General features: G+C 40.2%; 2 protein-coding genes across 2 annotated transcripts; one reads left to right on the forward strand and one right to left on the reverse strand.

Moving 5' to 3' along the window:
• Positions 1-63: 63 nt before the first annotated feature.
• LOC128459915 (adhesion G-protein coupled receptor F1) lies at positions 64-9,931 on the forward strand. Its single transcript, XM_053444871.1, has 16 exons — positions 64-203; positions 449-709; positions 878-1,135; positions 2,184-2,296; positions 2,376-2,434; positions 2,629-2,771; positions 2,861-3,073; positions 3,449-3,658; positions 3,756-3,899; positions 3,986-4,164; positions 5,221-5,385; positions 5,496-6,896; positions 7,001-7,042; positions 8,367-8,426; positions 8,584-8,650; positions 8,727-9,931. The coding sequence occupies exons 1-16, from the start codon at positions 80-82 to the stop codon at positions 8,795-8,797; spliced, it is 3,510 nt and encodes a 1,169-aa protein (XP_053300846.1). The 5' UTR covers positions 64-79; the 3' UTR covers positions 8,798-9,931.
• A 7,823-nt stretch (positions 9,932-17,754) lies between these two features.
• Positions 17,755-18,762, reverse strand: LOC128460609 (trace amine-associated receptor 1-like). The gene is made up of 2 exons (XM_053445850.1): positions 18,432-18,762; positions 17,755-18,359 (listed from the first exon to the last, which is right to left on the reverse strand). The coding sequence occupies exons 1-2, from the start codon at positions 18,760-18,762 to the stop codon at positions 17,755-17,757; spliced, it is 936 nt and encodes a 311-aa protein (XP_053301825.1).
• Between the last annotated feature and the right edge of the window lie 1,240 nt (positions 18,763-20,002).

Consider the following 20,002-nt stretch of genomic DNA (forward strand, 5'->3'; position numbering starts at 1 on the left):
CCTGCAGTGGAAAAAAGTGGAAAACATCCTCACATATGTACTTGTGTCCAGTGACGGAGAAATAAACGTCAATGCAGAAATGGGAAATGAACCAGTTACACACGTAACCTCAGGACTCACAAATGGGACAAAATACAACTTCACCCTCTTCACCGTGTCTGAAAAAGTCAGAAGCAGTGGAGTGAGCATTTCTGCATTCACTGGTAAGAGACATTTTCTGTTATAAAGCCACGAAACAAAAACCAGGACACAACTCTGTACAATATCAAATTTGGTAAGTTATTTAGTTTGCATTTTTGATCAGGCATTTTTCCTTGAAGATAAAAATTGCATGAATTTAAAGGCACAATTGTTCCTATTAATCAGATGACTAAAATACAACCTATAGCCAAAAGAGACACATGCACTAGAAATTTACAAGGACTAATTTCTCTTTGCTTTCTCCCAGCTCCTTCTAATGCAGAGGACTTTAAATCAGTGGGACAAAATGAGACCAGCATCACCCTGCAGTGGAAAAAAGTGGAAAACATCCGCACATATGTACTTGTGTCCAGTGACGGACTGGACACAAACGTCACTGCAGAAATGGGAAATAAACCAGTTACACATGTAACCTCAGGACTCACAAATGGGACAAAATACAACTTCACTCTATTCACCGTGTCAGAAAAACTCAGAAGCAGTGGAGTGAGCATCTCTGCATTCACTGGTAAGAGACATTTTCTGTTATAAAGCCAATAAACAAAAGCCAGGACACAACTCTTTGCAAAATCTAACATTTAAAGTTATTTAGTGTGCATTTTTGATCAGGGATTTTTCAATAGAGACATATGCACTATAAATTTACAAGGACTAATTTCTCTTTGCTTTCTTCCAGCTCCTCCTAATGCAGAGGACTTTAAATCAGTGGGACAAAATGAGACCAGTGTCACCCTGCAGTGGAAAAAAGTGGAAAACATCCTCACATATGTACTTTTGTCCAGTGATGGAGAAATAACCGTCATGACTTCAATGGGAAACGAACCAGTTACACACGTAACCTCAGGACTCACAAGTGGGAAAAGATACAACTTCACTCTCTTCACCGTGTCTGAAAATGTCAGAAGCAGTGGAGTAAGCATCTCTGCATTCACTGGTAAGAGATATTTTCTTTTATAAAGCCGGGAAACTAAAGCCAGGACATGACACTGTACTAAATCTAAGTGAATTTTACCGCATTTTTGATCAGGCAATTTTCCTTGTTATCATGTCTTGAATTTTAACAATGACTGACTCATTATTTTTACATATTTTTTATTTTAAAGCGATAATAAACATTTTGTTGCTATTGTTATAACTATGGTGTTCACTTCAATTTGATGCAACTGTGGCGTTTGATCAATTTATAATTATCTGTACAATTATGTGTTAAACTGGAAAACAAAATCTGACTATTTGACGTGTTTTAAACAGCTGTGAAGAGTTAGCCTCTCCATTCTTACTCATATCAACAGTGGAGGGTGAAGTTATATGTGTTGCATTCAAATGTGTTGTAACAAACAAAGAAGAGTCATCTTTTCTCAAACACTCACTTGGCACAGATGTTGTTGCTGTTGTAGTGTTCCTAACTGTTGTAGCAACAGGTGTGGAATCTGCAAAAAAAGTACCTCATTTATTGTAACTTTTGGACATTTGCTAGTGCAGTTTCAGTGTAAAAAAAAATGATTTTATTTGAATGACTATGTTGTTCAACCTCAGGTGACTAAAAGTATTTTTTAACAGTTAGTAGTTGAACACTTATTTGTTACAACTGTTGTTGGTGTTACTGTTGGAGCAGATGATGAATTAAAAGGCTATTTAAAAACCAACCACTAACCACAGTTGTTAACACCACAATTACCTCAACACCAGACGTTCCACCCACAACCATTATTATTAAATTGCATTTACAAAGGGCAAGTTGTCACTTGCTGCAGAAAATATGTTGTATTAAAGGATATGAGTGATTTTGAGATGAACAGCTGTCTGATACTGTACCACTGAGCTGCACTTGCACAGCACCTAATAAAACAATGAGTCTTATTTCATTCTAGAACAACCAACATATTTTAAAAAGGTTCCTGTGTTTATCTGCGTCTTTCCATTGCAAGAAATTAAATGTTATTCAGAAGCTTTGCTCATTTTTTTCATCTACTTCTTTACAGAAACAGTTTTCAAAATCGAAATGTCAATGAGATTAGACATGGATTACACATTAGAATTAAGTAATACATCAAGTACAAAGTACAAAGATTTGAAGTCACAGATCGATAAAGTGGTAAGTGCACTGTTAACACTATTCAATGTGAACGTTTATCTCCAGTTCATATGTTATCATCTATCTGTCTCTCCCACAGATAGATAAGCAGTATAAAGGAATCCAAGGATATAGAGGAGGTTTTGTGACAGAATTCAGGTACAGTGTTGGAATTCAGGCGTTGGGAAGCCTTCGGGAAGCCGAAGTCAAAGCCCAATCTATATTCAATTCAATTTTATTTGTAAAGCGCCAAATCTTAATATACATTATCTTGAGGCATTTACATAGAAAGTCAAGACCTTAAATTGTATAGATAAACCCAACATCACATCTTTGCTTTTCTGTTCTTACAGCAAAGGAAGCATTATTACAAAATATGTTGTACAGACAACACAAGTGGACTTTGATAAAATTTTGGATGAAAATCAAAACTTCCTTATAGCAATAAGTAGAAGCATTGCTCCTGTCATTGGCGCAATTTCTGTATTTTACCAAAGTAAGTATGAAAAATGAGTAGTAGTAGTTTACTACTTTTGTTTAACTTAGATGAATTTGACTGTTCAAACAACTCTGTTTTATCCAAAGGTTCAACTTCGATCATCGTTCCAGAGCTCACTTACACTGGTGCCAGCCTGTCCCTGAAGTGTGAGCCTCCAGAAAGCGTTATAGTGGGACTAATTTCCAGTTCCAGATGGACATTTAATGGACGTGAAATTAAAGACGGTGGAAGGTTTAAAATTACTACTTCCAACTCTATGTCTATGCTTGAAGTTAACAACGTCATTCCTGCTGATAGTGGTAAGTCAGAGCTGGACGAATATGTAAACTAATAAGGAGTCAATAAACAAGAACTCTTCGCAATTTAATAAAACAAGACTTTCTCAGACTTGAACTCCGGAGGTAGCCACACAAAGGTGTATGGATTTCCTCCTGAGTTTGCCCTTCAAGGCAGGATGTAATTTATTATTTAGAGATCAACTTGTTGTTGATATAATATTAGCAATTATACAAATTGCATTCACTACTACTGCATCATTGATCAAATTGGTTGGTAAGTTAGTCCATTACCACCTGGCATGCTCTCAGAATGACATGCAGTATTACCATTTAGAATTTTGTTTATAAGATTTTTTTACTAATGCATTCAGTGAAATCTTCTTCTCTTGATCACAGGAACTTACAGTTGTGCTCTGAGCAAAAACGACCTGGAATTCCAGCAAAAAGGAATTGTAACAGAAAGCGAAATCGAAGAAGCTCCTGTTGTGCGTCTCAAGAGTGAATTTCATGTAAGATGCAGAACTGGAAAGATGCAACCCCTCAAGTGTTGTGTGCAGCGTCCCTTCACAATCAAGTGGTTTCGAGACAAAGACCAGTTGCCCTCAGGTAAGGACTGATGTTGGAAACTTCTCACTCCGTCCATGCTATGAAATTTTAGAAAGATATTAAAAGTTTATCTCCTCAACATCACGTCAATTTTCAGTTTCTGTTACCGGTGAAGACGCCAACTGCATTAAGCATGATTACGAACTTGAAAGCTGCAGCGTAGATCAAGTCATTTTTACATGCAGGGTGGATAACCCATCAAGTTATGAAATGACATCGACCATGACGATCTTCAAAGAGAGTAAGAGCAACTTTTAAAGTGTAACTACACAATTTGTTTGCTGTTTTTCCTGTCTTTTTCTATAATCGTTTATTGAACTCTATCAGATTCCAAATGCAATGACACTCAGTATGGGGACGGTCGAGTAGGAGACCAAACAAGCATTGAGTGCGATATAGGTCAAGTAGGGAAAAGGCTGGCGGAATGTCAGGAAACGGGCGAGTGGAAACTTGTCGAAGACACCTGCTTTGTAATAGAAATCCATCAATTACTGATTCAGTCACAGGTAGGTGAGCTACTGATCCATCAAACTGCTTCCTATTTGTTAATCGATACTGATGTTTCGTTTAGGGGCTGTGGAGCTGATATCAATTAACAGGATGCAGGTTGTTATTGGTAAACTTGGTCAAGTTCAAACCATCTATCTTTAGTGATCAACAGCCCTCTCAACACGCATGTGTAATTTTACCGTTTCCTTAAGACAGTCTTTGAACACCAAAACTTATCTCTTGATATTTAGAAAATGTGATGATGGATTAATGCTGTATGTAGGCCTGTCATGATAATTACTATATAGACTTATCATACGATATATAAACATGATGGAGATAAATTTGCTGACCTTGATAAGGTGATTGCGTCTACCTGCGAGTTCTTTTAAGAATGTCACCAACATTTAGATCACTACAGCTTCTCTCATATGTGTGTCCGTCAGTGTCTGGGAGAGAGGCGGAGTTACAACTCACTCACATGCCCCAGATTGGTGCCGCCCACACTCACTCATTACTAAAACCAGATGGACCTTTGTGTTTGGTTTGATTCAGTCATACACTAATACACCAATACACACACACACAATCCGATAGGAAACACTGGAATACGAGCCTATTACAAATCAAACCTTAAAGCACATGAAAAGCATAACCTTCCCATCCTGTTTAACGAGCTGGTTACATGTATCCTGTGCCAATACTAAATCAACAGCAAATTTTGTGAACAGAGCCAGAGAGTCCATTTTATTTATTTGTTGGGTTGTATGTCGTTTATTTTATTTATGTTTTATTTATTTGGATATTTTCATATTTTTGATTCCAATTAAAATGTCTGACTGAATATTATTTGAAAAGATGACCTTGTTTCTTCATGCTGTTTCATTATCATTGTATCAGTGGTAAAATGGTATCAAAACGATGACAATAATCTAGTTTTTGCAATTATTTCTTAGAAAATATTGTATTGGACTATATGTCCACTCAAGAACTTAGAACATATTTATCCCTGCAAATTCGTATGATGAAAACCTGTTTGTGTCAAAAGCTTAAGCAGTTTTTCTTTCTTTCAGACTTTGGATGAGGAGGGAGTGCCAGAATTTGTAGGGAATCTAAGTAAAGCTGTCCAGAAAGAAAGACAGGACACTGAAAATTCAACTGCAACTATATCAGCTATCGTTGACATCCTAAACACTGTTGCAAGTGTTTCAACTGCTGTCGATGAAACCAGCATGCAGGTAAGTTTAACCTTACACTTTGTATTCTTTTAGTAAATGCGAATTATTTAAGCTAATGCAACATTTTGATGAGGGTGGACTTTCACAGAGACCTGTCTTCTGATCTACAGAATATCCTAGAGACTGTTGATGTCATCATAGGTGAAGAATCAAGAGAGTCTTGGGTAATTTTGAATGCAAACGACACCCGCAATTTCAGCTCCAAATTGTTGGGTTCATTGGAGAGTCTCTCCAGTTATTTGGACGGCGAGTTTTCCGTAAGGACGCCACGGATCCTGCTAAACAGAACGACGTTTGATGACTCCTTCATGGCAGACCTGAACTCCAGCATCGTCCTAAACATTACGAAAAACAGCATGAGCAATGTTTATATTACCACCATCCTCCTCTCAACCCTTTATATTGTTATGCCAACACGAAACTCCACCTTTGACGTCGGCCCCTTCAATACCACCAGTAATGAAACTGCCAGTGATAATGCCATCAATGCAGCCGTGTTGCTTGTCAAAATAAATGCCACAGTTCAGAATGTCATCCTGAGCTACGACAAGCTGAACAGCTCCTTGACAATGAACCCGCAGTGCGTCTTCTGGAACTTCACACTCTTTGACAATATTGGTGCTTGGGATGATGAGGGATGTAAGTTTGTGTCCGACATAAACAACATAGTAACCTGCAGCTGTAACCACCTCACCTCCTTCTCAATTCTGATGGCAACGGACATCCCCCCATCTATAAGAGAAGCCTTGGATATAATCACTTATGTTGGAGTTGGAATATCAATGGCAAGCTTGGTAATATGTCTAGTTATTGAAGGGTACGTTTGGAAAGCCATTACCAGGAATAGCACTGCCTTCATGCGTCACGTTTCCATCGTAAATACCGCCCTGTCTCTGTTGGTCGCTGATATCTGTTTCATCATTGGTGCCTCTATAGCAAACGATCCCCTTGAAAACCCAGGGGGGGACTACGAACTTCCTCTTGGACCATGTAGCGCGGCAACATTTTTTATGCACTTTTTCTACCTTGCTCTATTCTTTTGGATGCTCGTGTCAGGCCTTTTGCTCTTTTACAGGACGGTGATGGTCTTCTCGTACATGTCCAAGTCAATCATGTTGGCCATTGGTTTCTGTTTAGGATACGGCTGTCCTCTGATTATAGCTGTTATTACTGTTGCTGTCACAGCACCGGGAATTGGATACATCAGGAAATCTGAGGCTTGTTGGCTGAACTGGTTTGAGACAAAAGCTCTCCTGGCCATGGTGATACCGGCCTTGACCATAGTCTTCATCAATATTTTAATTGTAATTGTGGTCTTATACAAAATGCTGAAAAGAGGTGTGGGAGACGCTGCACAATCAGATGAAAAACACACGCTGGTGGTCATAACGAGATGTCTGGTCATTTTGACTCCTTTATTTGGATTGACCTGGGGTTTGGGTGTGGGAACCATGGTATCATCAAGAAATGAAGCAATCCATATTGCCTTTGCATTCTTCAATTCACTACAGGTATTTACACCCAATGAATTTCAATGCATTGCTTTTGTGTAACAGAACATTCCATGTTCCTTCATTCTGATGATTATGAAATGTGAATGTCTGATTTTTCTCAGGGTTTCTTCATTTTATTGTTTGGGGTACTACTCGATTCAAAGGTATGTCGATTTTGCCACTAATAGATCCTAGTATGTGTACATAGGATGTAACATTAGCAGCATGCTAGCAGAGGAGAAGCACCTTTTGGTAATGTGTGAGTCGCCACACACACACATTTTGGCAGTTTTCAGAAGACACAACATTTTTATGAATTTGAAGCCTACAACAAGCCTCTATGTTGCATTTGTGCGTGTATAACTAGTTAATCACAACAAGGGCATTGTGCCGCAGGTTATTTTAAATAAAGCTGTTCAGTTACAAAAGGCTAAAGCACCTCCTGTGAACACATACTATTATACACAGAAGATATATACCACTCTATCTTCAATTCTATACTTTCTCTGGGTGAACACGGTGTCGTTGTGTTTTTGTTACTTAAGCATTACGTCTACATCAGCCATGTTGTACCTCCAAATGTCTACAGTATCCCAGAAAAGACAAACCTATCACTGTCATGTTTAATATTGCTTGAAGATACCGTAGGTTCTCCTAAATGTTTCGAACGAGATTTGTTGCAATAAGCATCTTCAATGTTATATGACACTAAATTATACACACCCATTTAAGCCTTTAAGACCATAGCTCGTACTCAGGTAATTTCTACACCTCCTACTCTTGTTTCTGCAAACGAAGTATAGAGTTACAGGCAGGGGGCATTTAGATTAGCTTAGGGAATATGGCGGTGTTCACCATCAAAATTCAACAATCCATTTATCAGCACCTCGATACATCATCAACAACAATGACAGGTTGTAAATTTAAATAGTTTCATGCTCTGAAACTTTTTTGTGATGGCTGTTTAGCACATACAATATGCGCATAAACATATAGTATTATCCATCCTTTCATTATACTGTTGTCATGTTAAATCTCAAACTGCTTTTAAAGGGAAAGTTCACCCAAAATGAAAATTCCTTCCTTATCTACTCACCACTATGACAATGGAGGGATGTCAGGGCTACATCCTTGTACCCAAATCGAATATAATTGAAGTAACTGGTGACAATTTCCACAACAGAAAGAAGCATAATATGCCTCCATACTCCTCCTGTGGTGTCATCCAAGTGTCTGTACACCCAACATTCAAATTTGACCCGAATTAGTGTCATTTTCACCAGGTTGTTAGCCTTAATGTCTGCTGTTATCCTCCTCTGTAGCCTTGTTCATGCATGGAACACATGAAGACATTAAGGCTTAAACCACATTGTAAATTACCTTGTTTCGATCAATATCTTTGGGTGAACTATCCCTTTAAGTACTAGCATAACTGATTACTAAATACTGTTCATTTTGACATTGCCATCATTTTGATTTTGCCTGCAGACTCGTTCTCTCCTCGGAAGGAAATCACCTCGAACAAGCACTGGCTCTAATTCTTCGAGGGTAAGTGTTGATTTTTTCGTTTTTCGTTTTTATAAATGCTTGGAATATTTTTCTGGTTTTCAATGCATCCCAAATGTTGTTGAATCTACAGACGTGATATGCTAATGAATTCGTTAAATTTTTCCTTCAATGACTTTACACTTTTGTTGCTATGTAGAGCACAGGTGCTGGCATTTCCTCCTTGAGTGGAAATAATTTCATAGGCAGACTACTTGGAAGAAGATGTAAGTTGTTTCACATTAAGCAGCTTTCCTGTTTATTTGAATGCATTGTCTTATCAACAATGTGTTTGTCTTTCAGATGTCTACCACGTTTCACGAGCTACAAACACAAACAGCAGTGATGCAACGGAGTCATTTAGTAATATATGAATCAATGCAGCAAGCTGTATAGGTAACATTTGTTTGGTCATTCAAAATATCTGTAAGATATTATGAATTTCATGTAAAGTCAGAAACAAAAGTTATGAAATCAGGAAGAAAATAGTGAGGTTTTAAAAGATAAAAAAATGTTTGAAGGAATGTTCAGTGTGATATATATATATCTATATATATATAGATATATATATATATATATATGAACTCCCTTTATATTTATATATATATATATTATTAACAATCGAATAGCAACTGAATTAAAGATCCAGCGTGAGATCCATCAAACTGAACCCTAGCTTTCGTGACCAATGTCTACACAGTTCAATAAGTACCCTGATGTACATAAGCAGTGCATAACTGTGTCTATTTTTGCTGTTAACTATGTGTTTAATGTTTTTATAGAATTTATAATGTACAGTAGATTTTGTTACTTTATTTTCAAAAAAGAAAAAAGAGACAATAGCGTATTGCAGTGTATTTTTTTTTCATAAGTTACCACATGAACTATTGGGTTTACTGAATTGTTTGTCGATCATAATTGTAAAACATCCAGGGCTGGGCCATTGTTCCATAGTTAAGATAAGAACATATTTACATCCCAAAATATAAATGATAACTCCCCTTCTGCAGTCTGGACAGTTAACACTACACAATAAACAAATACTGTTAATCTTAAATATTTCAAATACAACATGTTGGCACTTGTACTCTAGTATTTCCACTTTATCCTACTTCATACTCTGATACATTTTAGAGAGAATTATTACATTTTATACTGCATTACATTTATTTGACAGCTTTAGTTCCTTTTAAAGATGAAGAGGACAAACAATAGATAATACAACAAGCACTTAAAGTAAATAGATCAAGAATCACCCAGTGGTTTTGGTCTTTTGCTTCTGAAAAATAAATTTAGTTTTTTTAAATGTCAGAGTTGTTAAAGGCTTTTTCCATCTGAAGTTCACAAATACTCTATTGACCCATCTCACCACAAATCAAAGAAAGAAACAAGCTCTCAATATTTACAAACCTGTTTATAATGTGTTTTAATGCAGCTTCACTTGCTGATTTCAGTATTACTGATCTAATGGTTTCATAAAGCTTAATAAAATGATGTAATTGGTCAAACGAGTACTGTCAAGCACAAGTCATTACAATGTATTATGAAGGATGCGACAGACATCAGTCAATTCCGACCAATCTCCCTTCTCAATGTTGAATGGAAGATCTTTTTCAGTATAATAGCACAGAGGCTGTCCACTTACCTGGAAAGGAACAAGTACATTGATACATCTGTACAGAAAGCAGGTATTCCTGGTTTCTCTGGTTGCCTGGAACATACTAGTATGATCTGGCACCAGATCCAAACAGCTATGAAGGACAAGAGTGACCTCTAGGTCATCTTCCTCGACCTGGCCAATGCCTTTGGCTCAGTTCCCCATGAACTCCTCTGGGAATCCTTCAACTTTTTCCACATACCAGAACCCATCACTACACTGGTAAAGGCATATTTTCAAGACCTGCAATTGTGTTCCACAACACCTGACTTCACAACAACATGGCAGCGCTTGGAAGTAGGCATAATGGCAGGCTGTACAATTTCACCTCTGGCCTTCACTATGGCCATGGAAGTCACCATCAGGGCATCGAGATGGGTGGTTGGCGGTGAGAGAACTAAGGAAGGGCTCCGTCTCCCACCTATCCGAGCATACATGGATGACATGACTACACTGACCACCACTGCAGTATGCACCAGGCGGCTACTTGCAAAACTGCAGGATAACATCAAGTGGGCCCGGATGAAAATTAAGCCAAGCAAATCTCGAAGCATCTCCATAGTCAAGGGTCAGCTTAAAGATGTGAGGTTCTGCATTGGAGATGACCCGATACCAACGGTGTCTGAGCAACCCGTCAAGAGCCTGGGTAGATGGTACAACGAAAGCCTCCGGGATAAAGATCAAGTGCAGCAAGTAAGGCAGGACATCGCCGACGGTCTTGAGAACATCAACAAGACCCTACTGCCTGGGAAGCTCAAGCTTTGGTGCCTACAGTTTGGACTTTTCCCCCGGGTAATGTGGCCACTCACCATCAACGAGGTCCCAATAACAACAGTGGAGATGATGGAACAAACCATTACCTCATACGTGAAGAAATGGCTGGGTGTCCCACGATGTCTGAGTAACATCGGCCTCTATGGCAAAGGGGTCCTTGAACTACCTCTTACAAGTCTGACGGAGGAGTACAAGTGCTCTAAAGTAAGACTTCAGATGACATTGAAGGACTCCAAAGACCAGACCATTAGCAAGGCTGCACCTCCCCTACAAACTGGACAGAAATGGACATCATCCAAGGCTGTGCAGCAAGCAACATCAGCCCTGAGACACCAAGACATTGTGGGGACTATCCAGCGTGGAAGAGGAGGCCTTGGCCTGGCAGCAAGCAAACCAACGTTCCATAAGGCAACAACATCTGAATGCAGGAAGCTGGTGGTCGAGGAGGTGCGCAGACAGGAGGAGAGTATAAGAAGTGCAAAGGCTGTCTCTCTTGTTAAACAAGGGCAATGGACGTGGTGGGAAGGCCTGGAGAGGAGAAAGATCAACTGGAGTGAGCTTTGGCAAATGGAGGCAATCAACATCAGCTTCATCATAAGAGCTGTTTTTGATGTGCTTCCATCACCAAAAAATTTACATCAATGGTATGGCGAGGACCCGACCTGCCCCCTCTGCCCAGCCCCGGCGACTCTCAGGCATATAATGACAGGTTGCAAGACCAGCCTCTCACAAGGCCGCTACACCTGGAGGCACAATCAGGTCCTCAAGAGCCTGGCTGCAGCACTTGAGACCAAGAGGAGTGCAACCAATTCATTACCTCCAAAAACAAGCAATCCTGTCAAAACAACAACATTCATTCGGGAGGGACAGAAAAGGCCCAAGCATCCTCCTACGAAGCCAGAAACTGGACACCTAGCCATGGCCAGGGACTGGAAGATGCTTGTCGATATTGGCCAGCAACTCATTTTTCCACCTGAGATTGCTTCTACCAACCTTAGGCCAGACATGGTACTCTGGTCTCCTTCACGAAAGGCTGTGTACATCATAGAGCTCACAGTCCCGTGGGAAAACTCTGTTGAAGAGGCCTACGAGCGTAAGAAACTGCGTTACACAGAGTTGGCAGCAGACGCAACTCAGCGTGGCTGGAATGCAAAAGTCTGGCCAGTTGAAGTGGGATGCAGAGGATTCGTGGCTTCTTCCACCATCAGGTTGCTGAAAGAAACTGGAATCCATGGACAGGCTCTGCGACAGACCGTCAGAGCAGTTTCTCAAGCAGCTAAAAGAGGCCGCCAGTGGATCTGGATCAAACGGAAGGACCCTGGGCTATAACTTCATGACCCCCCCATCCCCACCTGAGAACTTAATTCAGATCCCTCCAACTTGAGGAGGGAATATGAGGTATGCGGTCAGCTGTAGGGCTGGCTCATGGAAGAGGACGCTCCTGCCTTGCATAGTCCCGTGGGAAATCTTAATTGGGCATGGGACACAAGCTAAGGCTTGATCACCCTTTAGCTGGCCACCTTTGATGAGAGTGTTTAGTGATTTAAGGCCAAAACACCCACTGATTCGAAGGCACACTACTGAGGATGTGTCCCAAAATTGACATCTTAACCCAGTCTAAGAAATACACCTCCCATGCCACTCTGTCAACATCACCGCAAATCATGTGAGAGCATACCATCTATTGGCACAATGGACAGTTTTAACATCTCGTCCCGTGTTTTATGATTCTAATTCTGAAAGTCTATTCTACATCTGCAGATGGGCATCAATGTACAAGACCATGGAATAGATTTCATACAATGAGCAATGACATACAAGACAAGCAGCACTTTATACATCTCCAAGCCCCTCCTAGAGAGGAAACAAATGTTATCGATCAACCTCTTTCATGTTAAGCAATACGTGACCAATATCCTGTCACCTACTCTTTCCCAGACCCTCGGAATGTAACATCTGTTTTCAAGATCCCTTTCCCAATGTTTACAACCACAAATCCCCTGTGCTGTTAAGTCTTTGTTTGGTGACCCTGTCAGTGAGGAAGTCATATAACAGTTTGAGTGCACCCTGACTTCTCAGGGAACATTTGTTATCTTTCTAAACATCAAAGTAGTTCCTCATATCAATCATTGCCCTAATAGTAAAATTTCTATCACAGTACTTTTACTTTAAAACTTCAGTTAACTAGCCTAAAAATATCAGCCCAAAGACTGCAGCAAAATGAGACACAAACTTATAACCCTGAATAATTTCAGTTAATGTAATCATTCGTATAAATATGAACTCCCTTTATATTAAGAACGTATCAAGGTAACACATTATGTCAAGAGGTTGCAGATACAGAGACAATTTGTACTTACATAAAAGTGGAGTGATACGCGGATACTCTTAATCTTTATTGCCAGGCCAGATTAGTGACCTGTCAGTACTGTGACTCTCATAGTCAAAAGAGCTATAAGTCAGAAAAGTCACCTTGAAATATTTTCCTTGTGATGATCATTCTAAAAGCTGTTCGAAAAACAGCTGTAGAAGAAAGCATAGACACATGGATTGACCATCGAAGCCAAGCCACTGGCTTAATGTTTCAATTAAACGCGATGGTATCTTGTAATTGCTCAAAGGGTGATAAGTGATGCACAGAGAGTCCAAGACAACAGATAAAACCACATCACACTGGCCAGAGTTTTGGTCGTCTTTATCTCCATCTTACTGAAAGTCGCCCCAGACTTTTTCATGCTGCATTCCTGTCTCTGTGCCACCATCAAAATCTCTAGGTAGATTAGATGGTGAACATTTTAATGGCTGGAATGTAAAATGCTAAAACGGTTCCCATGACTGTCAAACCCTGTAATCTTGTCCTTGGTTCGTTGCCTGGTACGTGATACCTATTCCAATCAGAGCAAAAATAGTCCAGGGGTCTCATTTATAACCGTTGCGTTCGCACAAAACAGGGCCTGAAACGTGACGGGAAAATGTGCGTATTTCAATTTAAACTCTGACCCCTGCGTACAAATGTTTTGGAGACAGGAAAGTGATGATGCAGACGTGAAGTGGTGAACTGAAGCAGATTATTGATCCACTACAACAATAACATTAAAGCCAACAGCTTTAGTTGTGCTCGCGTGACAGAAATGTTCCACACGAAGCTGCACTTGAATTTGCAATAATTTGTCTCATATAGAGACATATACAAGGAGAGGAATCATTCCAGCTTCTGCTTCCTCTTCTCCATCCTTATCACATCAAAATTATTCATATCACATCAATACATGTTTCTGACTTGACCTCTTTCCCGGAGTCCCCGTGCCTTATTGCCCGCAGATCTAGGGCCACAGCTATGGCCACATCATCGTGGATTGCGATTTGTGGATCGCGTGTCGGAGGTCGCGGTGTAGGATCCAGTATGGTGGATTCTATGTCGTGCCGGCTGATCGTAGTGGGAATGACGTATCCTTTGTCGCGTTTGAGTGAGACTATGGTGGTGGACCACGACCGAGGTGGCAGCTGATGATGGATCCTAACTGGCGGCAATGGACAATGACTGTGGGATCCGATCTTGATGATGGATTATGATCTTGCTGGCTGCTGACCATAGACTATGATTGCAGAAGGACTGCTTGATATATAGTATTGAAGCTATCCTTCAAAATGTCTACCCTCATAAATGCTGCTAAAAACTTTAATCTTGATGATGTTCTCCTACACTTCACATATTTTGCACTTCTGTCCGTCCTGGGAGAGGGATCCCAGACATGTGGCTGTCTCTAAGGTTTCCACGTATTTTGATCCTGTTAAAAGGGTTTTTAGTAGTTTTTCCTTACTCTTCCTGAGGGTTAAGGACAGAGGATGTCTCACCATGTTAAAGCCCAATGAGACAAATTGTGATTTGTGAATATGGGCTATACAAATACAATTTGATTTATTGATTGATAAATATACACAGCAGTGTAAAGTTTTCTGTCTGCTCTCAATCAATCAATTCTGGTTCGTGAATCTCTAGTGATACGTGTCCCTGCTCTCTCTGCCAATGAGCAGAATGGTGGGTTTTGATTTAATATGGGCTCATTAGCATATTGAATTCAAAGTAAGGTGTGTTTAATGTGAAGAGTAATCACATCCCTAATTATGAAGCGTGAAAGGTTTCCGGTCATCATATTATCAAGTCTCGGGTCAGGGTTGAAGCTCTGTTACATGCAGTTTGGATGGATCAAAATGTTGCTGTTAAGGTGGAATAACTAAGAAACAAAATATCCTTAAGGCCTCCTTCTATCAGAGTAATGTAGACAACCACCTACGGCTTTATTTTCATCAAAACAAGCCTAAATCGGCTGGGGGGGGGGGGCATTGGTCTCTATGTACAGCAGGCAGTGAGGGGAGAGGGCGGGGACTGTCTACAAAGTGCAATGCTGCAAACACATACTGCAAAAATATTCAATAGGTTCATTCCTGTGCAGTGTAGGGTGGACAAACTGAAAACACAAACAAATGTTCGCTTCCCTGGTTAGACTACAATCCTCATTTTGGAAAGATATGCTTTAGCACATTTTGTAGGATTTTTATTATTATCAATAATGTTCAATAACTCCACCCCTGTAGAGTGTAGGGTCACCAAAATCACTGAGCACATAAATGCTCTCTTCCCATGTTTTATTTTTCACATTATAACACACAACTTTACAAATGATACAGACCTTTTATTATTTTTCTGGTGTGAAAATATACAGTACAGAACAGAGGTGTTGATTTTACCCTGTCATTTTGTTGGCCTGAGATATATTGTTGTACCACACATTTTATCTGGCTTATCTAAATAAAAATTTAAAAAATTCCGGGTTCTGTGCATGGCTGCCCACTGCTCTGTGTGTCCTGTGAAGTTCACCAGATGGGACAAAAGCAGAAGCAAAATTTCCCTACTCTGCATGTCGTGTGATTGTGCATGTGTTTGGGATCAATAAATGCATCTTATCTTATCTTATCTTATCTTATTTTACACAGCTAGTGTTTATAATACATCATTTACTACTGCTAACTTCAGAAATAATATATGAAACCTCTCTGCATGCTCTGATGCTGAAAGGACAAAGTCATAATTGAGCGTCTTTCATCATATTGTGATCAACAAAATTAACATTATTGGCAACTGTAAATTAGAAAAAACTGTTTGGGTTTCATTCAGATCCAACTGTGTATTTTTCTTGGTCTGGTGATGAATTTACCTAGCCTGGATGCCAGACGAACTTAGCCCCGCCCACAACAATTTGGTCGGGCAGTTCGGTCTGGAGTCGCTCCATTGGGAAAAAATTATGGCCCGACCGGGCCAATCAGATTGTCAGGGCGGGCTTTATACGATGATTGACAGATGATCAACGGTAACGTAATCAACCACGTCATCACAGTGCCCTCGGGTTGAATTCGTTTTCAACAAACATGCCTGCCGCTGGCGAGCTGAGATGTGTAGATGCTGCCATTGAGTCTGTTTTAGAAGACATCGACAGCGCATTCATTTTGAAAGAGGAACACAGAACGTGGAGGCGACGCCACAGCACCGCGCTAATCCCTATCGCCCCGGCGCTTGGCTGTTCACAACGGACACTGAAGCGACGCTGAACCGCCGGGCAGCGCTAATAATATCACCCGTTGATCCAGTAGATCGCTGCACGGCTTTGTGTCGGTCACACCGGAGGCTGAAGCACCGCGCTGCGCCAAGGCTGCCTCGCGGTGCTTCAGCCTCCGGTGTGACCGGCACAAAGTTTTAACATGGGAGTGGATGGGAGCCAGCTGTTATTTAAGGCTTGGCGCTGCGCTGAAGCGTCCGGTGTGAACCCGGGTTAGTAAATAACTCACAATGCGTTGCTTAGCATACGTCACATACTACGTTGCTCTGATTGGTTGTAGGTCTATCCAATTGAGCGAAGAGGAATTTTACTTCCTGGTCAGTTGAAACACGCCCCATAATTTTTTCCCAATGGAGCGACTCCAGACCGAACTGCCCGACCAAATTGTTGTGGGCGGGGCTAAGTTCGTCTGGCATCCAGGCTAGAATTTACCGGGACCAGCTACATTTACATTGGCCTCCAGTACCTCCACATGCTCAGCATTTTAATTCACCACAAAATGAACTGTGGGTAACTGATGCCATTAGATCCTGATGCTACAGCGGGTCTGAGAGCTCAGCACACTGCAATCTAATCTTGTCTTCCCACATGCCCTGCAAATACTCACAATCTACAGAAACACACTGCAAATAACACAGGTTAAAAAAGGGGGTTACACACATTAAAGAAAAATTCCAACATCTGATTTGTGTCATTTTATTAAAGCCATAAACTGAACAATGAGTACGTCTCAGCTGCGCTCGTCCTTCTTGTTTTGTGTCCCATGAAAATACTTTTCAACTGTGCTATTAAGAGCACAGATAAAAAATGCTCCCGTTTTTAATACAACTTAAATGTGTCCAGGAGGTTAGTTAAAGATGCAGCAGAGCTACTGTTGTTTGCGTTGCTGTACTTCTGAATTATCTCTGCCTAATCTGCAAACTTAACTTACTATTTTACGTGTCTGTGTTGATTTAGTATCGCAAGCTGTAGCATTACCTTAAAAACAGAAACACATTTCAAAAGTCATCCCTGGCATTAAGATCAATATAATACAGGTTTTTTTAAACGTTGATCACCAAACCCAATTTCAAAGTCTTTCATATTATAAAACCTTTTGAAAAGTACCTACTGTAAAGGTAAAAGACCTGTATATTATTGTGCAACAAATTATACTGTGTCTCTACCAGCAGCCTAAAAATTGCTCTTATTACAGACACTGTACTGATTTCCAAGAATATGTCAGTGATATACTAATTAAATGCAAGACCTTTGTGGAGCACACATTAAAGAGTGAGCCCCTCATTCAGAACAGTTTTGAGTTTCTAAAATTGCCGCTGAATATTTTTCCAGAAATTATGATTCTGAGAGCTGCTCGGAACCATCTGTAAAAGAAAGCGTAGACAAATGGATTGAGCATGGAATTGGACCATCCAAGCCAGGCAACAGCTTCAACTAGATGTGGAGGGATTGAATAGTTAGTCACAGGATTGAAGGTTAAAAAAAGAAAGAAGGGCGTCCAGCAGAAAAGAAAAACTCCCATAACCGTGGCCAGGGTTTTAGTGGCCTTCTTCTCCATCTTACTGACGGCTGCTCCAGACTTTGTGCTACGACATTTTGTGTTGTGGATGCTGCACGCCTGTCTCTGTGCCACAATGAAAATCTTTAGGTAGATACACAGCATTATGAACACTGGGAGATAAAACACTACAACAGAGCCAAATATATTTGAATTTGGCACACGGAATATGAAACATCGACCTTCACAGACTTTGTTTTTAAGTTCTACAAATATGGTTCCAAATCCAGACAGACCAGAGGTAGTCCAGCTCACCAGAATCATGATCAGAACAACCCTTCCATTCATTTTAGTTCTGTATGACAGAGGCTGACACACTGCATAGTATCTGTCTATGGCAATACAGCACAAGTTCAGGATCGACGTCATTACCAATGAAATGTCGAAGCTGCGCCGCATTTTACAAGCTAAATCCCCAAAATACAAACAGGACTGCACAGACATAGCCAAGTTGAACTGCAGAACTAAAGTCCCAACAAGCAGGTCGGCCCCGGCCAGAGAGAGGATCAGGTAGTTTGTCGGAGTGTGGAGCTGTCTGAAGTAAACGATGGAGGTGATTACCAGAAGGTTCCCGCTGATTGTGAGAACAGACAATGTACTGCCAATAAACACATATAAAAATGTACGTATTGTCGAAGGGGTAATTTCCATTATGCAAGAGGAAGGTCCTGGTTCATAGCACAGATGCACCAACTTGCCATTACCGGTCTTGTTTATGATAAATTCAGGTTCCATGCTTCCTAGATCCCAAAATGGATGTTTTCAGTAAATTCATTTAAATACAACTCAGGCACATTTTTTTAAAAGAACAATTTCTGTACAGTTTTCAAGGACAAGTCATTTTCTATTTCTGTATCAGCATAATGTTTTATACCAACCTGTTAACCCTGTAGAAATAACTATGGCATGAGCAGCACTGTTAGTGTCATCGTCTTCACCTAAACTGTTTCTCCAAGCTCCTCACATAAATATCTGCAGGCTGTCGCAGTAATCGTCTGTTTCCTCAAATCCCTCCCCTGAACAGTGATTATCCATTCACAGCATAGTAACTATGAGGCACGGCAGTATGTTGAAGAGTGTGTGTTGCACTCATTATCCAAAGAGAGCCCCAAACATTAGCATACATGGACAAATTGTAACATATTACATCTAATCAGGATTAACTACTCAGATTAATCACAGAAGAGAAAACACGCCCAGATTGCATTTTTTAAGACATTGGATCATTGCTACATTCTGAGGTCTACATGATTCAAATGTTTGATTATGTCTTTACCATACAGCAATAATCAAATTATTAACTTTTATGACGAGTGATTCCATTTACCACGGAAGAGTGGTAAATAGCATTTGTTTTAAGGCTGCGTTGAATGTTATTGCAGGACCGGGACGGATTCATACTGTAGAGTCCAGACATTTATTTGTGCCACATAGCTGTACTTTTATCCAAAGAAATATGTGGTCATACCACACATACCAACGTAATCACTGGCAACATCACTTGCTTCCACTTCAAAATTGTTTTCCAGGTACAATAGTAGAGGGGGTCTGTGTGATAAGGTGATAATCTGTGTTTAACAAGTACAGTGGGTGTGTATTGAATGTGACTTACATAATTCACCCTTGTTCTTAGTATGGTTCTATACACTTTGTTTCATGCAGTTATTTAATTAATGTGTTAGGCATAAGTATGAGTGTGCCGGGATCGTGGTCCCTTTAAATATCCTATGTGCGTGATAATGTTGAGCCCAATGCTTGCTGGGTAACGTGATGAAGTTGAGCCCAAGGCTTGCTGGGTAACGGGACAGCGCCATTTTCTTTTCATGTTTTTGATATGTAAAAATAAACGGGACACAGACTTGTTTGCCCAACTTGGGGAATTGCCTTTTGTGTTTAAATGCGATTTCCACAGGAGCATGTTTATGTATCTTGATTATGTCTGACTCGGCACTTTGCTTCGTGTGTTCCCCATTCT

Source organism: Pleuronectes platessa, chromosome 17, assembly GCF_947347685.1.
Source record: "Pleuronectes platessa chromosome 17, fPlePla1.1, whole genome shotgun sequence".
Lineage (NCBI taxonomy): Eukaryota > Metazoa > Chordata > Actinopteri > Pleuronectiformes > Pleuronectidae > Pleuronectes > Pleuronectes platessa.